Source organism: Hemiscyllium ocellatum, chromosome 12, assembly GCF_020745735.1.
Source record: "Hemiscyllium ocellatum isolate sHemOce1 chromosome 12, sHemOce1.pat.X.cur, whole genome shotgun sequence".
In the NCBI taxonomy this organism is placed as follows: domain Eukaryota; kingdom Metazoa; phylum Chordata; class Chondrichthyes; order Orectolobiformes; family Hemiscylliidae; genus Hemiscyllium; species Hemiscyllium ocellatum.
In genome coordinates, this window is record NC_083412.1 from 47,179,348 (window position 1) to 47,198,379 (window position 19,032).

Sequence of the window (19,032 nt, forward strand, 5' to 3'; positions counted from 1 at the left end):
AGGCAAAATACATCAAAGTAGGTAAAATAACCTTCAAAATTAGGAAATCACTGCTGGAGAAGCGAAAGCACACCCTCAGAATAAATGCCTTGAGCAAATGCCTTTCAGTTGTACAGAAAAGCTCAGTTAAGGCTTCACTGGATTTACCTTTGTGTATTTAAATCTCAGGTTTTCTAATGCCATAATATTTTCTCAGTTGCTGAGAAAGGAATCTAGTTAAATGCAGAATCGGCTGGTTACCATTTCATTCCACCTTTTTTTGTTTGCTGTTTCATGGTCTCTCACACAATGATACTTGTGGGAGAAAAGCAAACTACTCTGCCTGCCGACCATTTGTTCACGGTAAACATGTCAGCTTTTGGCCAAACAGAGCCTACCCATAATGTCACCAGTTCCTCAACTTGACTGCACTCAACTCAGGAACCAACAGCAAATTGAGACATTATCGATACAGTTTCCCCAACTGAAGGAATATACCTACTAATACCTTCCACCACGACCTCAAATTTACCTGGACCGTCTCAGACTCCTCCTTCACCCTCCTCGACCTCTCCATTTCTATCTCGGGCGACCGAATCAACACGGACATTTATTATTAACCGACCGACTCCCACAGCTACCTAGACCACACCTCCTCCCACCCTGCCCCCTGTAAAAATACCATCCCATATTCCCAATTCCTTCGTCTCCACCGCATCTGCTCTCAGGAGGACCAGTTCCAATACCGAACAACCCAGATGGCCTCTTTCTTCAAAGACCGCAATTTTCCCCCAGAAGTGGTCGACAATGCCCTCCACCGCATCTCCTCCACTTCCCGCTCTTCTGCTCTTGAACCCCGCCTCTCCAACTGCCACCAGGACAGAACCCCACTGGTCCTCACCTACCACCCACCAACCTCCATATACATCGTATCATCCGTTGCCATTTCTGCCACCTCCAAACGGACCCCACTACCAGGGGTATATTTCCTTCCCCTCCCCTATCAGCATTCCAAAAAGACCACTCCCTCCGTGACTCCCTCGTCAGGTCCACACCCCCCACCAACCCAACCTCCACTCCCGGCACCTTCCCCTGCAACCACAAGAAATGCAAAACTTGCGCCCACACCTCCTCCCTTACTTCCCTCCAAGGCCCCAAGGGATCCTTCCATATCCACCACAAATTCACCTGCTCCTCCACACACTCATTTACTGCATCCACTGCACTCGATATGGCCTCCTCTATATTGGGGAGACGGGCCACCTACTTGCGGACCGTTTCAGAGAACACCTCTGGGACAACCCCATGGCTCTACACTTCAACTCCCCCTCCCACTCCACCAAGGACATGCAGGTCCTTGGACTCCTCTATCGCCAGACCATAGCAACATGACGACTGGAGGAAGAGCACCTCATCTTCCGCCTAGGAACCCTCCAACCACAAGGGATGAACTCAGACTTCTCCAGTTTCCTCATTTCCCCTCCCCCCACCTTGTCTCAGTCCCAACCCTCGAACTCAGCACCACCTTCCTAACCTGCAATCTTTTTCCTGACCTCTTCGCCCCCACCCCCACTCCGGCCTATTATCCTCACCTTAACCTCCTTCCACCTATTGTATTTCCAACGCCCCTCCCCCAAGTCCCTCATCCCTACCTTTTATCTTAGCCTGCTTGGCACACTTTCCTCATTCCTGACGAAGGGCTCATGCCCAAAACGCCGATTCTCCTGCTCCTTGGATACTGCCTGACCTGCTGCGCTTTTCCAGCAACACATTTTCAGCTCTGAAGGAATACACTACCAAGATGATCTGCCAACTGGTTTTCCTACCTCACAATAGTATCATTGCTCCTGAAACCCTGAGGGCGTTCCCTGTCTCCCCAGGTACTCAATCCCCACAAAGCCTATGCAGACAAGGTGGCACCAAGATACCTGACAAGATGAACACCACCCTAGGGAGCTATTGAAGCCAGGATGCAAGCCATTAGCATCAGTTTCTGCAGATTAGCTAAACATCCGATTACAATTATTAACTGATGGATACTGCTGGACAAGCAATTGTTTTCTATTAACTGTAATCAAAGCTGCATTGTCTTGTAATTAACATTTCACTACTGTAACCCGACAAGAACTGTCTGCATCTGAAGCTTAGGGAGGAGAATCGTTGACCTAACTGTGCAAAGTGTCCCTTTTGTATCAGTGCAGTCAATTCCTCCTCCCCACAATATCATGAGAAATAAACCAGTATTCATCAATTTCACAAGAGCTGTTTATGGCCTTAATTTGTATATTGGACAATTCTCCAACAATACCTCTCTGCCCACAATCCCCCCAAAGTGGGAAAAAAACATTGTTACAGGTTAGAAATCTTCACTTCTCTATTAATTTAGCAGCTATTGACACATTTATTTGAAGACATGAACTTACTTCACTGTTACACCTCATGCATTAAATCAGTGTAACAGGTCATTAAGCACTTTTAATATGCACACACAGAAGGGCAGGATATCTTCCCTCCCTTCACCTCAGTGTTGAATGGGAGTAGTGCCATGATGTGCTCACTTTTTATATGAAGGTAGCTGATCTGAATATCCTCATTAGAACTGAAAATCTTGGAATGGGATGAATGTAAGCATTATAAAATATTTACCTTCATTGTTATAGCTGTAACAGAATCACAATGGTAAGCTTATCTTGTGGTGATCAAAGAAATTTCCTACGTAATCCCTATCATGTCTGTTCAGCCAGCTAACTTTCATATATGTGCTCTGTTAGTTGGTGGGGAGTACTTTCCGTCTGAGACACCAGATTTTACAATTTAATTGTGTAAGACTTTCTTTTTATTCAGTTGAAGTCTTCACCCCTAGTTCTTGCAGAAGTGTTTTAATAGAAGTGATGTCTCAGGATGAAGACCACTCAGGAAATGAAAATCCATATTGAATCATATTGTAACTATAACATTCATGTAATAATATTTCTGTGAACTGAATTCTGGCAATAGCAGTATATGGATTAATCAATGTCTCGATTAGCTGGATTTGGTCTAACAGACTCACTGACTTGAGCAATGGGCCAACTTTGATTTCATGATATTTACAAGCAGTGTACTGCAGTCCACTTGGGTATACAAATCATAAAACACTAAGTTGAACTAACAGTGACTGGAGACAGGAATATTGACTTGACCCTGTGCTCCCATAATTTGATTAACCCTAGGTGCTTTCTGAACATGCCCTCCAGGAATTGCTGTATTACTTAGCACACTCTGTCTTCATTTTGCATTGCAATTATGGTCACATAAAATCATTATCAAGCCTCATAGAATATTGAACATAACAAACTTTGTCTCTGAGAAACCATGTGATGTTATTGGTAGAATTGCTTGTCACTGGCTACTGCAAATTGATTTTATTTTAAGAAATCAATCCGACTCAAAGACTGAATTTTCATTGGACTGAGGAGGTGATTCTGGTAAGGTACATGCCAGCAATTTCTTGCCACCGGCCTCAATTTGTATATTGGACAATTCTCCAACAATACCTCTCTGCCCACAATCCCCCCAAAGTGAAAAAAAACATTGTTACAGGTTAGACATCTTCACTTCTCTATTAATTTAGCTGTCAGTATGCCAAGCTGTCAGTTTTTTCTCATCACCTATGTTTTTTCATGACAACTGTTTCAGAATGTAGAGAGGAGGAAATTAGCTGATAGTGAGGCCTTTCTGCTCATCTTAAAACAGGTCACCAACTAGACCAATTAAAGTGTCTATCAATATGTCAGTTATCAGACTGCAAGCTGTCTCTTTTTGGAGCTTCTCCTTCATAATGATGATCTAGGAGCTGTAAACTTTTTTGTTTATATCTTTTCATAGAGGCAATCCATTTCATTCCATCAGGATTTTGCTGCAGTTGTTTCCTGGTTCACAGTTAGTACTTCAAACTGTTGGTGAGGTCAGGTAGTCACAAAGCATAAGTGGTGGGGTTTTCAGGAGGGCTCTCCCAAATTCCCATCACAACATCAGTAGAGTCATTTATACAGCTTTTCTAGGATTTCCAATCTATTTTCTTCATTTTCACTCATGGTGGTAGATGAGATTGAGATTGGCTCCATCTCTTTCATTACACTGAACTAATGGGTAATTTAAAAAAATACTTCTCAATGTTGAACTTGGCTCTCCATGTATTTGCTGCATGATAATTGTGTCTCAATTTCCTAGTTTTGCTGCAACTTTGGCATTTTTTTAACAAAGCATCAGTTAGCAGCATTTCCCTGGGGTATATCTAAGCTCTTGCTAGAACTTTACACCATTCATTACTGGAGTTTTGTCCATGAAAACTCTGACAGAGAATGGATGTCTTAATGCATTTATTTTAGAAGAAGAAACTAAATGTATATTTTCTTGTTGTTAATGACATTTAATTTTAAGTTATTTCTCTCATGTAAGAAGATGAAAGATATTTCTTTTCAAAGAATCTCATTGAAAATAATGATACAGAAATATCATTCCATTACAACCACTAAGTGAATCCTATAGGTTATTTTTAAATGAACCAAAATAGTGATTGTGCATCTTTCATATATCAAAATTGGAGGCATTATTTTGCTTAAATCCTTATTGCTGAGATAGAGTGATCACGTTTACTTCGAGGCAGAGTGAGAGAAATTCTCCTTACCTCCTAGTCTTCTCACTCTTACTTTACATAGAGTCATAGAGTCATAGAGGTGTACAGCATGGAAGCAGACCCTTCAATCCAACCTGTCCATGCCGACCAGATATCCCAACCCAATCTAGTCCCACCTGCCAGCACCCGGCCCACATCCCTCCAAACCCTTCCCATTCATACACCCAACCATATGCCTTTTAAATGTTGCAATTATTCCAGCCTCTACCACTTCCTCTGGCAGCTCATTCTGTACACGTACCACCCTCTGTGTGAAAAAGTTCCCCTTAGGTCTCTTTTATATCTTTCCCCTCTCACCCTAAACCTATGTCCTCTAGTTCTGGACTCCCCGACCGCAGAGAAAAGACTTTGTCTATTTATCCCATCCATGCCCCTCATGATTTTGTAAACCTCTATTAGGTCACCTCTCAACCTCCAACGCTCCAGGGAAAACAGCCCTAGCCTGTTCAGCCTCTCCCTATAGCTCAAATCCTCTAACCCTGGTAACATTTTTATAAATCTTTGCTGAAACTTTCAACTTTCATAATATCTTTCCAATAGGAAGGAGACCAGAATTGCACGCAATATTCCAACAGTGGCCTGACCAATTCCTGTACAGCCACAACATAACCTCCCAACTTCTGTACTCAATATTCTGACCAATAAAGAAAAGCATACCAAACACCCTCTTCACTATCCTATCTAGCTGCGACTCCACTTTCAAGGAGCTATGAACCTGCACTCCAAGATCTCTTTGTTCAGCAACACCTTACCATTAAGTGTATAAGTCCTGCTAAGATTTGTTTTCCCAAAATGCAGCATCTTGCATTTATCTGAATTAAACTCCACCTGCCACTGCTCAACACATTGGCCCATTTGGTCAAGATCCTGTTGTAATCTGAGGTAACCTTCTTCGCTGTCCACTACACCTCCAATTTTGGTGTCATCTGCAAACTTAACTTTTATGCTCACATCCAAATCATTTATGTAAATGACAAAAAGTAGAGGGCCCAGCACTGATCCTTGTGGCACTCCACTGCTCACAGGCCTCTAGTCTGAAAAACAATCCTCCACCACCATCCTCCCTTCATTAGGATTGAAGGCAGGGACCTTTCAGGGTGAAGAGATAAATGGGAGGGGGTGGTGGTGGGTAGGGGTGGGGCTAAGGCATCAATGTGGACTTCACCAGTTTCCTCATTTCCCCTCCCCCCCACTTTATCCCAGTCATGACCTGTCCTACCTGCCAATTTTCCTTCCCACCTATCCGCTCCACCCTCCTCTCTGACCTATCACTTGCATCCCCACCCCCATCCACCTATTGTACTCTTTGCTCCCTTCTCCCCATCCCCACCCCCTCCCATTTATCTCTCCACCCTGGAGGCTCCCTGCCTTCAGTCCTGTTGAAAGGCTTTTGCCCGAAACGTCAATTTTCCCACTCCTCGGATGCTGCCTGACCTGATGTGCCTTTCCAGCTCCACTCTAATCTAGACTCTGATTTCTAGCGTCTGCAGTCCTTGCTTTTATCCATGTGCCCTGTTTACTGATCCTCTACAAGTAGTAAAAAAATTACTTTCTATCTGCCCTATCTATGCCCCTCAGAATCTTTTATATCTCTTTCCGTCCTCTTTCAATCTTTTATATTCCAAGAAAATCAACCCCAACCTGTCAATTTTTCTTTAGCCCAGGCCCTCCAGTCCAGGCAGAATCCTGGTAAATCTCACCTGTACCCTTCTCAGTGCAAATCACTTCCTTCCCATATTTTGTGACCAGATGTGCATGCAGTACTGTTCTGACTGTTCTGTCCTAACCAGTGTTTTATATAGTTTCAGCATTGTCCCCTTCCTCTTCTGTTTTTTGCCTTAGCTGATAAAGGCAAGCGTCATATATGTCTTCTTATCCATTTTATCTGTCTGCCCTGCTATTTTCAAGGATCTGTTGATTTGAGTATCAGTATTCCTCTGACCTTAGGTATTTTCCTTCCATTTACAGTCTAATCCCTTGCCTTGTAAGCACTCCCAAGTGCAATATCTCTTAATTTTCTGCGTTGGTTTCCATTTGCCACTACTTTGCCTAGCTGACCAGTCTGTTGATACCCTCCTGTCAGTTATGGCTATCCTTCTTATTATTTACCAGCCTACCAATGTTTGTGACATCCGTGAATATTTTGATATTGGCACCAATTGGACTGGTGCTCGGGCAAGATGGAGTTGTCTGTGCGTATTGGCATCCATCCAGCCTTGGACTTGAAATGAACACTTTTTTTTCATTTCAGAGGGAAGTTAAAAGTCAACATCACTGCTCTGCTCCTGACGTGGGATGTAATTGAGACCAGTGAAGGACATCAGATTTCTGTCCCTTGGGGATATTAGTGAACCAGATAAGTTTTTACAATCATCAGTGATAGTTTTATGATGCTATTATGGGGATTAGCTTTAGATGCCAAATATATTAATTGAATTTAAATTCCACCAGCTGCCATTCTGGGATTTCAACAAGATCGTTAGACAAGCTTGTGGATCTGTTGTATTGCTACTGCCCACTGCACACCCTATTTTAATTGCAGAATCAACTTGTGCTTTCGTGTATGAATTTTCATGGTTGTCCTGAGCCATCTCTGCCTTCTTAGATCATTTAAAGGAAACATGTTCTCTTTGTTTCAAGTGCTACAGTTTTTATGCCTACTTCCTTTCCTGATGCCTACTCCTCTGATGAATGCTTAATTATCCTTCTACTGCAATTGGCCTTCCATTTAACTTCTGGCATTTAGCTATCAACATGTCTAACCTTATTGCAGTGAAAGGATGTTCATTTCTTTCCATCAGTTTTTGGTTCCAGCCTTTCTCTTTCCTTACTTTGACATCCTTCTCTCTGTTCTCTAAAAATAGTACCTCTTCCATCCACAAAATTTCTATTCCCCAAATTTCCTCGTGGATTTTACTTGTTGCTTGTCTGTACAAGATACCAACTTAACTGTCATAACTGCTACTTTTCTGATCTTTAAAACTTAACACGTATCCAACGAGTATTTAAATGAGTGGTAATGCAATTTCTGAATTCTCCCATGATTGTACTTTCCCATATGTTCTCTTTTTTTCCTTTAGTTTCAGCAGTCTAAACAACTGATCTCAGAGCATTTGTTTCTCTCTTGCAAATTCTTGAAATGTCTCTTTAGGTTTATTCCTCATACTCCTAAATTTCAATTGATAACCTTCGGACTCAAATGAACTATTATTGAGCATTTCCTCATTGACAGTTTCATATGTTGTAAATTGTTTTTCTGACAAGCTGACATATATGGTTATAGGTGTACATGTCAAACACACACTGAGCATTAACATCCAAACCTCTTTTGGCCACTTTATCCACCCAGCTACCTTCTCAAATGAGGCATAAAACTTTGAAATCGATTTTCATTAAATTTACATACCAAGTATAGATTCTTTAAATGAAGTTGTTTAAGTTAAATTAAATCCATCATTGGAATCTAAATCATCATCTGAGTTTCCATGTTTCTTCTTTGTTTATTCTAAATCTTCCTTTGATATCTGATGTCTTCTAATTCCCTATCTCTTTGGACTTCAAGTCTTTTTAATGCCATCTCATTTTGCTTTTCTTTTTTTCCTCCCATTCCATTATCCTCCAATTTTTGTGTTATTTTTCTTTGACTTCAGATCTTTTCATTTCACCTCCACATCCAGTATTTCCATTTTTAACTCTGTCTAAACTACTCCCAATTCAGGCTTCCTTTCTTCAAATTCTCAATGTTGTTTAGTCATTTGTAGCAGTTGAATGTTACCAGGTTATTTCAAATTCAATTAATCTGCTAAAGGTCTCAGTTTAAGTCTAATCATTAATTTTAAACAGTCCGCTGTTATATCTTGCATTTCCAGAAAACAGTCAGCTGCATTAAAAACTATTTTCAAATTCCCATGCAGCGAAAATCATCACAAAACAAGTGCTTAATGCCTAGGACCACTTCTTAGCTGTTATTTCAGCAAGAAAGACATCAGCCTCTCTTAAATCTAGTGCATTCAAAAATTCCATCAACAGACCCCAGTTATTATAATTTAAGCTGATGTTCTGACTGAATAAGTTAATTTGGTAGATCATGCTTCTTTTTTTATTTTGTTTGTAATGATGCGTTCTCTCACTGAAATATAGGCACACAATGTTGCAGATTTGGTTTTCATATAAAACAATAGCTTACTAAACCAACAAAATTAAGCTAACAGAGTAAACCAGACTATTTTCTTCTAATACAAACATAATAATTTTGGGATATAATATATTGTATAAGTACAAAGACACTCCTTTGCAGATTCCAAAAACACTGTTGTATAATACCTAATAGCATCCTTTGTACAAAACACACCAGGAAATGTCTCTTCTTTTAGCATTTCAATGGGCTTAATTTAACTGTGACTTCTACTCTCCATCTATTATATTTTACGGCCTTTTCTGGAGTTTTTATGTACTTGACCTTAATTGTACTAAGCTTCAAGGTGGTAAGGACAAGCCAAGGAACTGTAGACCAGTAAACCTGACATTGATGGTGGGCAAGTTGTTGGAGAAAGTCCTGAGGAACACAATTTACATGTATTTGGATAGGCAAGGACTGGTTAGGGATAGTCAACATGGCTTTGTGCATGGGAAATCATGTCTCACAAATTTGATTGAATGTTTTGAAGAATTAACAAAGAGGATTGATGAGGGCAGAGCAGTGGATATGATGTATATTGACTTCAGTAAGGCGTTTGGCTGGTTCCACATGGTAAGCTGGTTAGCAAGGTTAGATCACATGGAATACAGAGCGAACTAGCCATTTGTATACAGAACTGGCTTGAAGGTAGAAGACAGAGGGTGGTGGTAGAGGTTTATTTTTCAGACTGGAGACCTATGACCAGCAGTGTGCCACAAGGATTGGTGCTGGGTCAGGTGTTGGGTCCACTGCTTTTAGTCATTTATTTAAACGATTTGACTGTGAACATAAGAGGTATAGTTAGTATATGATGACACCAAAATTGGGTGTGTAGTGGACAGAGAAGAAGGTTACTTCAGAGATCTTGATCGGATGAGCCAATGGGCTGAGGAATGGCAGATGGAGTTTAGTTTAGATAAATGCGAGGTGCTGCATTTTGGGAAAGCAAATCTTAGCAGGACTTATACACTTAATGGTAAGGTCCCAGGGTGTGTTGCTGAACAAAGAGATCTTGGAGTGCAGGTTCATAGCTCCTTGAAAGTGGAGTATCAGGTAGATAGGATAGAGAAGAAAACATTCAGTATGCTTTCATTTATTGGTCAGAGCATTGAGTACAGGAGTTGGTTGGGATGTCATGTTGTGGCTGAATAGGATACTGGTTTGGCCACTTTTGGAATATTGTGTGCAATTCTAGTCTCCCTCCTGTAGGAAAGATGTTGTGAAACTTGAAAGGGATCAGAAAGGATATTGCCATGGTTGGAGAATTTGAGCTATAAGGAGAGGCTGAATCATCATAGAATCCATACAGTGTGGAAACAGACCATTAGGCCCAACAAATCCACACCGAGCCCCTGAATAGTAACCCACCCAGACCCATTCCCCTACCTCATTATTCAACATTTACCATCACTAATGAATCTAACCTACACTTCCCTGAACACTATGGGGCAATTTAGCATAGCCAATCCACCTAACCTGCACATCTTTAGATTGCGGGAACAAACCAGAACACCCGGAGGAAACCCACACGGTCATGGTGAGAATGTGCAAACTCCACCCAGACGGTCGCCTGAGGCTGGAATCGAACACATGGCCTTGGCGCTGTGAGGCAGTAGTGCTAACCATGAGCCATCGTGTTGCAGCTTGTTTGATCGGCATCACATCCACCTCTGATACTCAGTTGCAGTAGAGTGCATGGTATTAAGATATTACATGCTGTGTATCTGTCTGACTCTATAACTCTATCTTGATATCATGCACATTACTGCTACTGAGCACAGGAGCTAGAGAGAGTGGATGCTTTTGAGTGTGATGCCAATCAAGCAAGCTGCTTTGTCCTGGGGTTGTTCTCCATGGAGTGCCGGAGGTTGAGGGGGTGACCTTACAAAAACATGAGGGCGAACTGGATCGGGTAAATCGACAAGATCTTTTTCCTGGGTTGGGGAATTCAGAACTCGAGGGCATAGGTTTAAGATGAGAATTAAAGATTTAAAAAGGACCTAAGGGGCAATGTTTTTACGTAAAGTGTGGTGCATATATGGAATGAGCTACCAGAGGAAGTGCTGGAGATTGTTACAATTACCACATTTAAAAGTCATCTGGATGGGTATATGAATAGAAAAGATTTAGAGGGATAAGGGCCAAAAGCTGGCAAATGGGACTAGATTAATTCAAGATATCTGGTCGGTATGGACAAGTTGGACCAAAGGATCTGTTTCCGTGCTTTATATCTCTATGACTCTATCTTGATATCATGCACACTACTGCTACTGAGCATTGGAGGTGGAGAGAGTAGATGGTTGCGGATGTGATGCCAATCAAGCAAGCTGCTTTGTCCTCGTTGATGTCAAGGTTCTTGAGTGTTATTAGAGCTGTACCCATCTTGACGAGTGAGAAGTATTTCATCACACTCCTGAGTTGTACTTCAGGGAGTCAGAAGGTGAGTTACTCACTGCTGTCTTCCTAGCCTCTGACTTGCTATTGTAGCCATTGTATTTATATGGCAGGTCCAGCTGAGTTTCTTATCAATGGTAACTCCCAAGATGTTGATAGTGCAGAATGCAGTAATGGTAACATCATTGAATGTCATGGTGTGGCAGTTGGATTGTCTGTTGTTGGACAATCTCACAAAATTCTCCTGAACCTGTTTTATATTTTCCTCCAGTAGTTTTGTATCATCTACAAATTTGGAAATATTATCTTTGATCCTACCAGCAGATAATTGATGCATATTATGAACGGCTGGGGTTTAGGTATTGATCCTAGTGGTACTCACTGTTTATTGCTTGCCAACACAAGAATGACCTATTCTGTTTTCTGTTCTCCAATCCTTTATCCATGCTAGTACATTACCTCACATACTTCAATTTTTCAAACTACACTTTTGAAAATCCAGTACTGTCTCCATTGGCTCTCTTTACCAATTTTATTCATGACACCTTCAAAAACTCCAACCCATCAAACATGATTTCCCAATCATAAATACATCCTAACCATGCCAATCGGATCATGATCAATAAAGCATTTAAATATTCCTTCCTCAATGATGGATTTGAGCATTTCCTTACTGCTGCTGTCAGGCTAACACATCTGTAATTCCATATTTTTGCTGGGAAGATGACATTTGCTATCTTCCAAGTTGCAGGAATCATATACAAAAACTATACAATTTTGGAAGATTTACCACTGCATCAACTTTCTCTATAGCCACCTCCTTCCTACTCTGAGACACCGCAGGCACTGGGAATTTATTGAATTTCAGCCCCGTTAATTTCTCCTGTACAGTCTTCTTACTGAAGCTACTTTCCTCCAACTCCTCAATCTCCCTAGTCACTTGGATCTCTGCATCTGGAAGATTTCTGGAGTTGCCATGATGCCTAAACCTTTGAGAATACTCATGATTTTGTTTTGTGTCAAGATCCAGATGCCTCACAAGAGTTGACACTGGAAGTTGAGGGCTATCCTCTGCAACCACAGCTGATGTTCCATTATGCAAACCCCTGACTGATCCTGAGTGTAGATCCAGTGCAGTCCATTCTTCAGCCAAGGTCATTTTAGAACAGACAGTAGGACTGTTTTGGATGAGGTTTTGACATTTGATAAGTCTGAAGGGGTCTTCTGCATAGTCAAAACCAGAACATGTCACAGAATTCGACATGCTCGAATCTGCAAAACTGGAGCAAATAAAAAGAGAATGTGATGGAAGAACATCACTTACAGCAATATGTAATAGTGCAGCATCAGGCATAACAAATCAGACAGGAACAAATTGATGCCTGAGTTCCAAAAGATGGGAGCTGAGTGCAGTGATTTTTTGTTGACGAGAAAGATGTTATTGTTCAAAAGGCGAATAGTGCCTGATATTCCCAAAAGTTAATATAACTTTTTTTTGGTAGTTCTTCTTCAAATTTTCTGTTGTTGAATGCAAGTCAGCATTTTCAACCATTTGAAGGCTTTGCAATGGTTAATGTTCCCATACTATACCATGGCAAGGTTTAATCCTGGTGTTAGAGAAAAAGAATCTCTCCTTTAAGTGGTCTTCGAAGATAATATGGCACTAAAGGCTTGTAGCCTATGTACCCTGATTCCTGTGGTCAGGCGATGATGTAAAATAACAATACATTTATAAATGTGAACTTTTATTTGCAATAAAGTGCTACCCATTTGACCTCAGAAGTTTTTTTTCATTCCCTTCCCACTCTGTACATTGTGAAGGACAGATCCTGCTGGCAATACTTGACCTGGTACACAACTTGGCTTTAAACATGGAGCCATGCAGGGAATTCTACAGAGACCCCGTAGTAGAACGTACTTTGCCATTGCCGAGTGAGACAGTGCAAGCAGGATGTTATAGAGGCATGATGCATAGATAATAAAGTAGCTAATGGAGAATTGCAGTAGATAACTGATTAGGCTTCATGAAGTGAAACCTGAAAATAAACTCCCCAGAATTGACTCTTAACCAATTTTTGGCAAAATTCAGTCAAATACATTAAGTGTATTGCTAGATGTGTGAGTGCAATGTGTTTCCACCTTCCACCAGGGCGGCACGGTGGCACAGTGGTTAGCACTGCTGCCTCACAGCGCCAGGGACCTGGGTTCAATTCCTGCCTCAGGCGACTGACTGTGTGGAGTTTGCACGTTCTCCCCGTGTCTGCGTGGGTTTCCTCCGGGTGCTCCAGTTTCCTCCCACAGTCCAAAGATGTGCGGGTCAGGTGAATTGGCCATGCTAAATTGCCCATAGTGTTAGGTAAGGGGTATATGTAGGGGTATGGGTGGGTTGCGCTTCGGCGGGTCGGTGTGGACTTGTTGGGCCGAAGGGCCTGTTTCCACACTGTAAGTAATCTAAATCTTCTATCCTTAGCATTCTGATCAAATTTAATGAGTGTAAATATTTTCTTGCAGCATTTGAATGTGGTTATTATGTGTGCAGATTTGCAAAATGTCTGTCAAATTGGAGTTTGTGTTCCATAAGCTTTGATTTTTAATGTCTTGTATTCTGCAAAGTTTGTTTCAGTACTTTTTGTCAAAATTCATTTCAGAGGACAATGATAAGTGACATGATCGATTGTTATACAGGGATAGTATTGAATGTGTTAAAGGAGATAGGAGAGCACATGACTGGTGCTGTAAGCACAATCCTTCAGAGTTCCATAGATTCAGGAGTTGTACCTTTGGATTGGTCACTTTATTCTTTAAGAAGGGTAATAAAAGGGACACCGGGAAAATACAGACCAATTAGCCTAACATCTGTGGTGGAGAAATTGTTGGAGTTAATAATCAAAGGTAGGATAACTGATCACCTCAAATTTTCAGTTAATCAAGGAGAGTCAGCATGGATTCATGAAGGGTAAGTCACGTCTAATGAACCTCATGGAGATTTGGAAGAGATGACAAAGGTGGTGGACAGCAGAGGATGATGTTTATATGGACTTTCAGAAGGCTTTTGATAACGTCCCACACAAGAGATTGTTAGCTGAGGTGGGAGCCCACAGAAATTACTAACATGGATAAGAAATTGGTTGAGTGGCAAGAAACAGAAATTTGAAATAATTGGCAAGTACTCAAATTGGCAAGACGTGATTAGTGATGTCTCATAGGGACATATGTTGGGGCTTCAGTTATTCACAATATTCATGTGACTTGGATAATGGCATAAAAAGTCAAATGCTGATGACACAAAATTGGGCAGTATTGTGAACAGTGTTGACGATCACATATAATTGCAACAGGATACTGACGAGATTAGGTGAATAGGCAAAGCTGTGATACGTGGATTTTAATGATTGTAAGTGTGAAGTTATCCATTTCAGACTGAAAAAAAAGATTGGGGTATTGTTTAGAAGACACAAATTTAAATTCAGTGGATATCAAATGAGATATGGGGGTTTAGGTGCATAGCTCTTTAAAATACCACAAACAGCTGCAGAAAATAGTCAAGAGGGCTAATAGAATATTGGCCTTCATATCTAAAGGGCTGGACTACGCAGATGCAGAAGTTGTGCTGCAGTTGTACAAAACCTTAGTTAGACCAAGCTTCTGAATATTCTGGGTAGATCCGGGCACCACACCTTAGGAAGGATGTCTGGGATGAGTTCAATACAGGCTTACAAGAATGATACCTGGACTTAGGTATTAGAAGACAACAGACAAATTAGATCTTTCTTCTCTAAAATTTAAAGGTTAAGGGTGATCTAATCCAGATCTTCAGGGTATTAATGAGAAAAGACAGGATAGATAAAGATAAACTATTTACACTGGTTGAAGATTTAGAATCGGGGGCTTAATAAGATTTGGGGCCAGGCCATTCAGGAGAGATGTTAGAAAGCACGCCTACAAGCAAAGAGTAAGGGAGGTTTTGTAAATGGCATTTGATGCTAATTCAGTTGTTAAATCTAAATTTGAAATAGAGAAATTTTTATTAAGTAAGGATATTAAGAGATATGAGCCCAAGCCAGACATATGGTGTGAGGCCACAGATCAGCCATGACGGGGCGGCACGGTGGCTCAGCATTTAGCACTGCTGCCTCACAGCACCAATGTCCCAGGTTCGATTCCAGCCTTGGGCAACTGTCTGTGTGGAGTTTTTACATTCTCCCCATGTCTGCGTGGGTTTCCTTCGGGTGCTCTAGTTTTCTCCCACAGTCCAAAGATGTGCAAGTCAGGTAAATTGACCATGCTAAATTGCCCATAGTGTTAGGTGCAATAGTCAGAGGGAAATAGGAGTGGGTGGGTTACTCTTCAGAGGGTCGGTGTGGACTAGTTTGGCTGAAGGGCATGTTTCCACACTGTAGGGAATCTAATCTAATCGTGATCTTATTGAATGGTGAAGCAGGCTCAAGGAACTGAATAGCCTACTCCTGTTCCTATGATCCTACATATGGCATTGATGTAGACAATTCCAAACATATTTCAGGACATTATAAAAAAGATAGCTTTTATATCAATTGAGGACCCTGATGACACTCCTTGACATTATCAGGAGGTTTGAGTGAGCCGACATTGAGATTCCATGCTTACAAATGAAACATTAGAGTCTTAAAGTGGCAACAGATTGAGAGCTTGATAAGAGAAGCTCATTTTTCACTCACCTAAGACAAAGTGAAACTTTTCATTCTTGCAGTCTTTCTTGCTCATGTCCAGAATGATTTACATTTGTGTGGCAGAAAGGACATTTCAGACCAAGCCAAGTCAGCTTTTGAGTTTATGATTAGCTTCAAAATTTTCTGTTTTCTGAAATGGAATAGGTAGAGTCTTCTCAATGTAATGTTGAAATATTTTGGTGTTAGTTTCTTGAATACTGAATTAATCTCACAGCTTTAAAATCAGTGCATACTTTCTATTGTATAACATCTCCAAATCTGGTATTGGTGAATTTTAAATGCTGAATGTTTTGCATGGAATGCAGTTCTATCATAGTTTAAGGTCATGAAGAAATTTTGAAATGTCCCATTTTTATGCTGAAAAGCCCTCAAGAATTGATATAATTGATTTATATTGATTTATGTGTACATTGAACAGCTGAGGAAAAAGCAGTTCCAAATCATCTCATAGTGAGTTCTCCAATTGTAACAAAACAAATTTTTCTGACTTCACTCTTATATTGATTTTACGTTCTTTTGACTCCGCTTTTGAATTCAACCGTTTCATGCTACTTTCACTGAAAGTGCAGTAAAACAAAATACAGAATCTCTGCAGTTCAATTGATATGATATGATAACACTCAAATTGACATTCCTTGAATTAATCATGACTCCTCTTGGTGCTGTCTACAAGAAGCTGTTCCAATTGTTGAAAGGGTAGAAAGCAATCTGTGGTTCTATTGAAGAATTTTTATTCACTCCTCAAAGTATAGTCTAATCATTTAATCTATAATCTGAATCCATCCGTACTCCATTCTCTGTTTTATAGAAAGCACATTGAAAATGCTGCAGTGAATTCACATGTGACGTATAGTTATATGTAATGTGTAAAGTAAACTGGGCACATTGTTACTTCATGAGGCATTCATGAAACCAACCTTCCACAGCTCAGAGGAAAATGTTTCCCCCCAAAATGTTAGTGCTCATGTTAATGGTGCAGAGAAATTGACATCATTATTTATTTCAAGCAAAATAATTTAACATCACATGGTTTAAGATCATCTGTTTGTCTCAATAACAAACCTTGCATTGAATGTGGACAATTGAAATGATACATTTTGTAGCTTTATATTTTGTAGGCATTTTATATCGAGTAATTTTAAATATTGTTTCAGTAATTTAACTGTTAAAATTTTCTTTGTCAATTATTTGCAAAACAGAATTTATCTAATGATCATTTGACAATGTAATCAGTGTGGGTACTGTTCATGAATTATTCTATATTATATTCAGGTTTGTGTTTTTTTATATTTCCAACTCAAATGGTACTTGCTTGATATATTTTATAAAGCAAGTGAAAATCCTTATCTTCAGTAACCAGAACCTCCTCAAAAAATGCAAACTTTGTGAAGTTGACACGGTTAACTCAAGCAATTGGTGCATGATCATACATTAATTTTGCTTTGCTCTGTAGGCACGTTTCATTAAATGGGAAATTCGCAGTAAGGCACATGCTGCACAGATATATTGCAGAAGCAAAAGGGAGATAATCTTACAGCTCAGATCATTGAAGATGGGTTTTGTTCAATTAAGTTTATTCAAATGCTCTAAGAAAATAACCTGAACCACTTATTTAAAAAAGCAAAAATTGTGAAAGTGACAGCCAAAGCTTTTTATATTCAACTTTAATTTTTGATTAAAAGTATTAATAATGTTTCTCTTTCTTATTTGTTTAGGGCCAGGTTCCATGCGAGACTCAGGCACTGGATTAGCAGGCGTCACCATATCACTGTGGCTGCTAGCAGCAACTCTAGTCTGTCTAATTTACAAGTGTTAATATTATGAAAACTGACCGCAAGAAAAGAGGAGACTATTTGTATTTCAACACAGTGCGTTCTACTGCACAGAAAAAATATTGCTAGAAAAGCTTTTAGAATAGAAACAAAAGGTCGAGGGTGTATTAGGTACAAAATGATCAACATTTGCTCATGAATTTCAAATATTGTGTAAAAAGAAATTCTTTCTCCTGTCATATTTGCTAATGTTTACATTCACGCAGGTCTAACCCTTTGTTTTGGGTCTGAATGATGACATTTAATCAACACAAAGCAGAACCCTGTATTTGTTAGTGCCAAGTGATCCATTCACCATAAAGAAATTATAATTCACTGAAGGAATATTGAGGGTGACGAATGACATGGGAGCTCAGTGTTAAATGCATTGATTATAAATCACCCACAATATTTAGGCACAGGCATTGATGCACAACAGCCTGGATCAAAGGGTAAATTCTTGATGAATTTAATCAATTTGCTCAAAATCTATGTGAATTGGATGATACCGTCTTCTTCAATAAACTAGTTCAGAAAAAAAATTGTAAAGCTTCAAAATACTTTCTTTTATCTTATTAGCCACATTGAAAATGCCATTATCAATGTATCTATCCTGTAGCAAATACTAATATATTCTGATCAGATCACAAATGTATCTGAACATTAATCTCTAACTTAATGATACTCTGTCTAAATTCATAAACAGGCTAAAACATTGGGGAAAAAATAAAACTTTTTAAAATCTTCTGATTTCCATTTATCGCAGGTACATCATCCAATTGGTCTTTTTCTCTCCGCCAAGGATCTCTAAAGGAATTAGCTGATCTGGCCTGTTATACTGTTCTAGTTAAATTAAAGAGATGATTGACAGCAAAGTGCAAGATATATTAGACTGCAGTGATTTTTGATAATGGTCACTCCAGAAGATTACAAAGCGCATGGCCTGGGTCATTTTTAAATGTTTTGTTCCACAATGCTCTCTTATTATATGTTGTATTGACAATGGGCATTTCTTGTTTACTTATTAAAAATGTTCCATTATTTGACAGTTAAAGATTTCCCCTGTAAAATCTTTATTTTTTAAGAATCTGTTCTTACTGATGAGCTGGTCAAGTCCTTCAAATATATAGGGTTCTAACATGAGGATCCTCTCTGAAAACCATAGTTTTCATGAGAGAATGCAGAAGCATTAAATCAGATTTGAATGGGTATTGTATGAGCATTGGGCCTGAACTTTGTGCATCGAGGGAGTGATATGTCAATGGTCATAAACCACTGCTCATT

At 39.9% G+C, this 19,032-nt stretch overlaps 1 protein-coding gene across 1 annotated transcript in view; it reads left to right on the forward strand.

The window, feature by feature from the left end:
- Positions 1 to 18,271, forward strand: part of lsamp (limbic system associated membrane protein) — an 855,795-nt gene extending 837,524 nt beyond the window's left edge. Inside the window, exon 7 of the mRNA XM_060833006.1 lies at positions 17,653 to 18,271. Within this exon, the coding sequence (XP_060688989.1) occupies positions 17,653 to 17,753 (101 nt within the window). The 3' untranslated portion in view covers positions 17,754 to 18,271. The remainder of the gene's footprint in view (positions 1 to 17,652) is intronic.
- Positions 18,272 to 19,032: the final 761 nt, after the last annotated feature.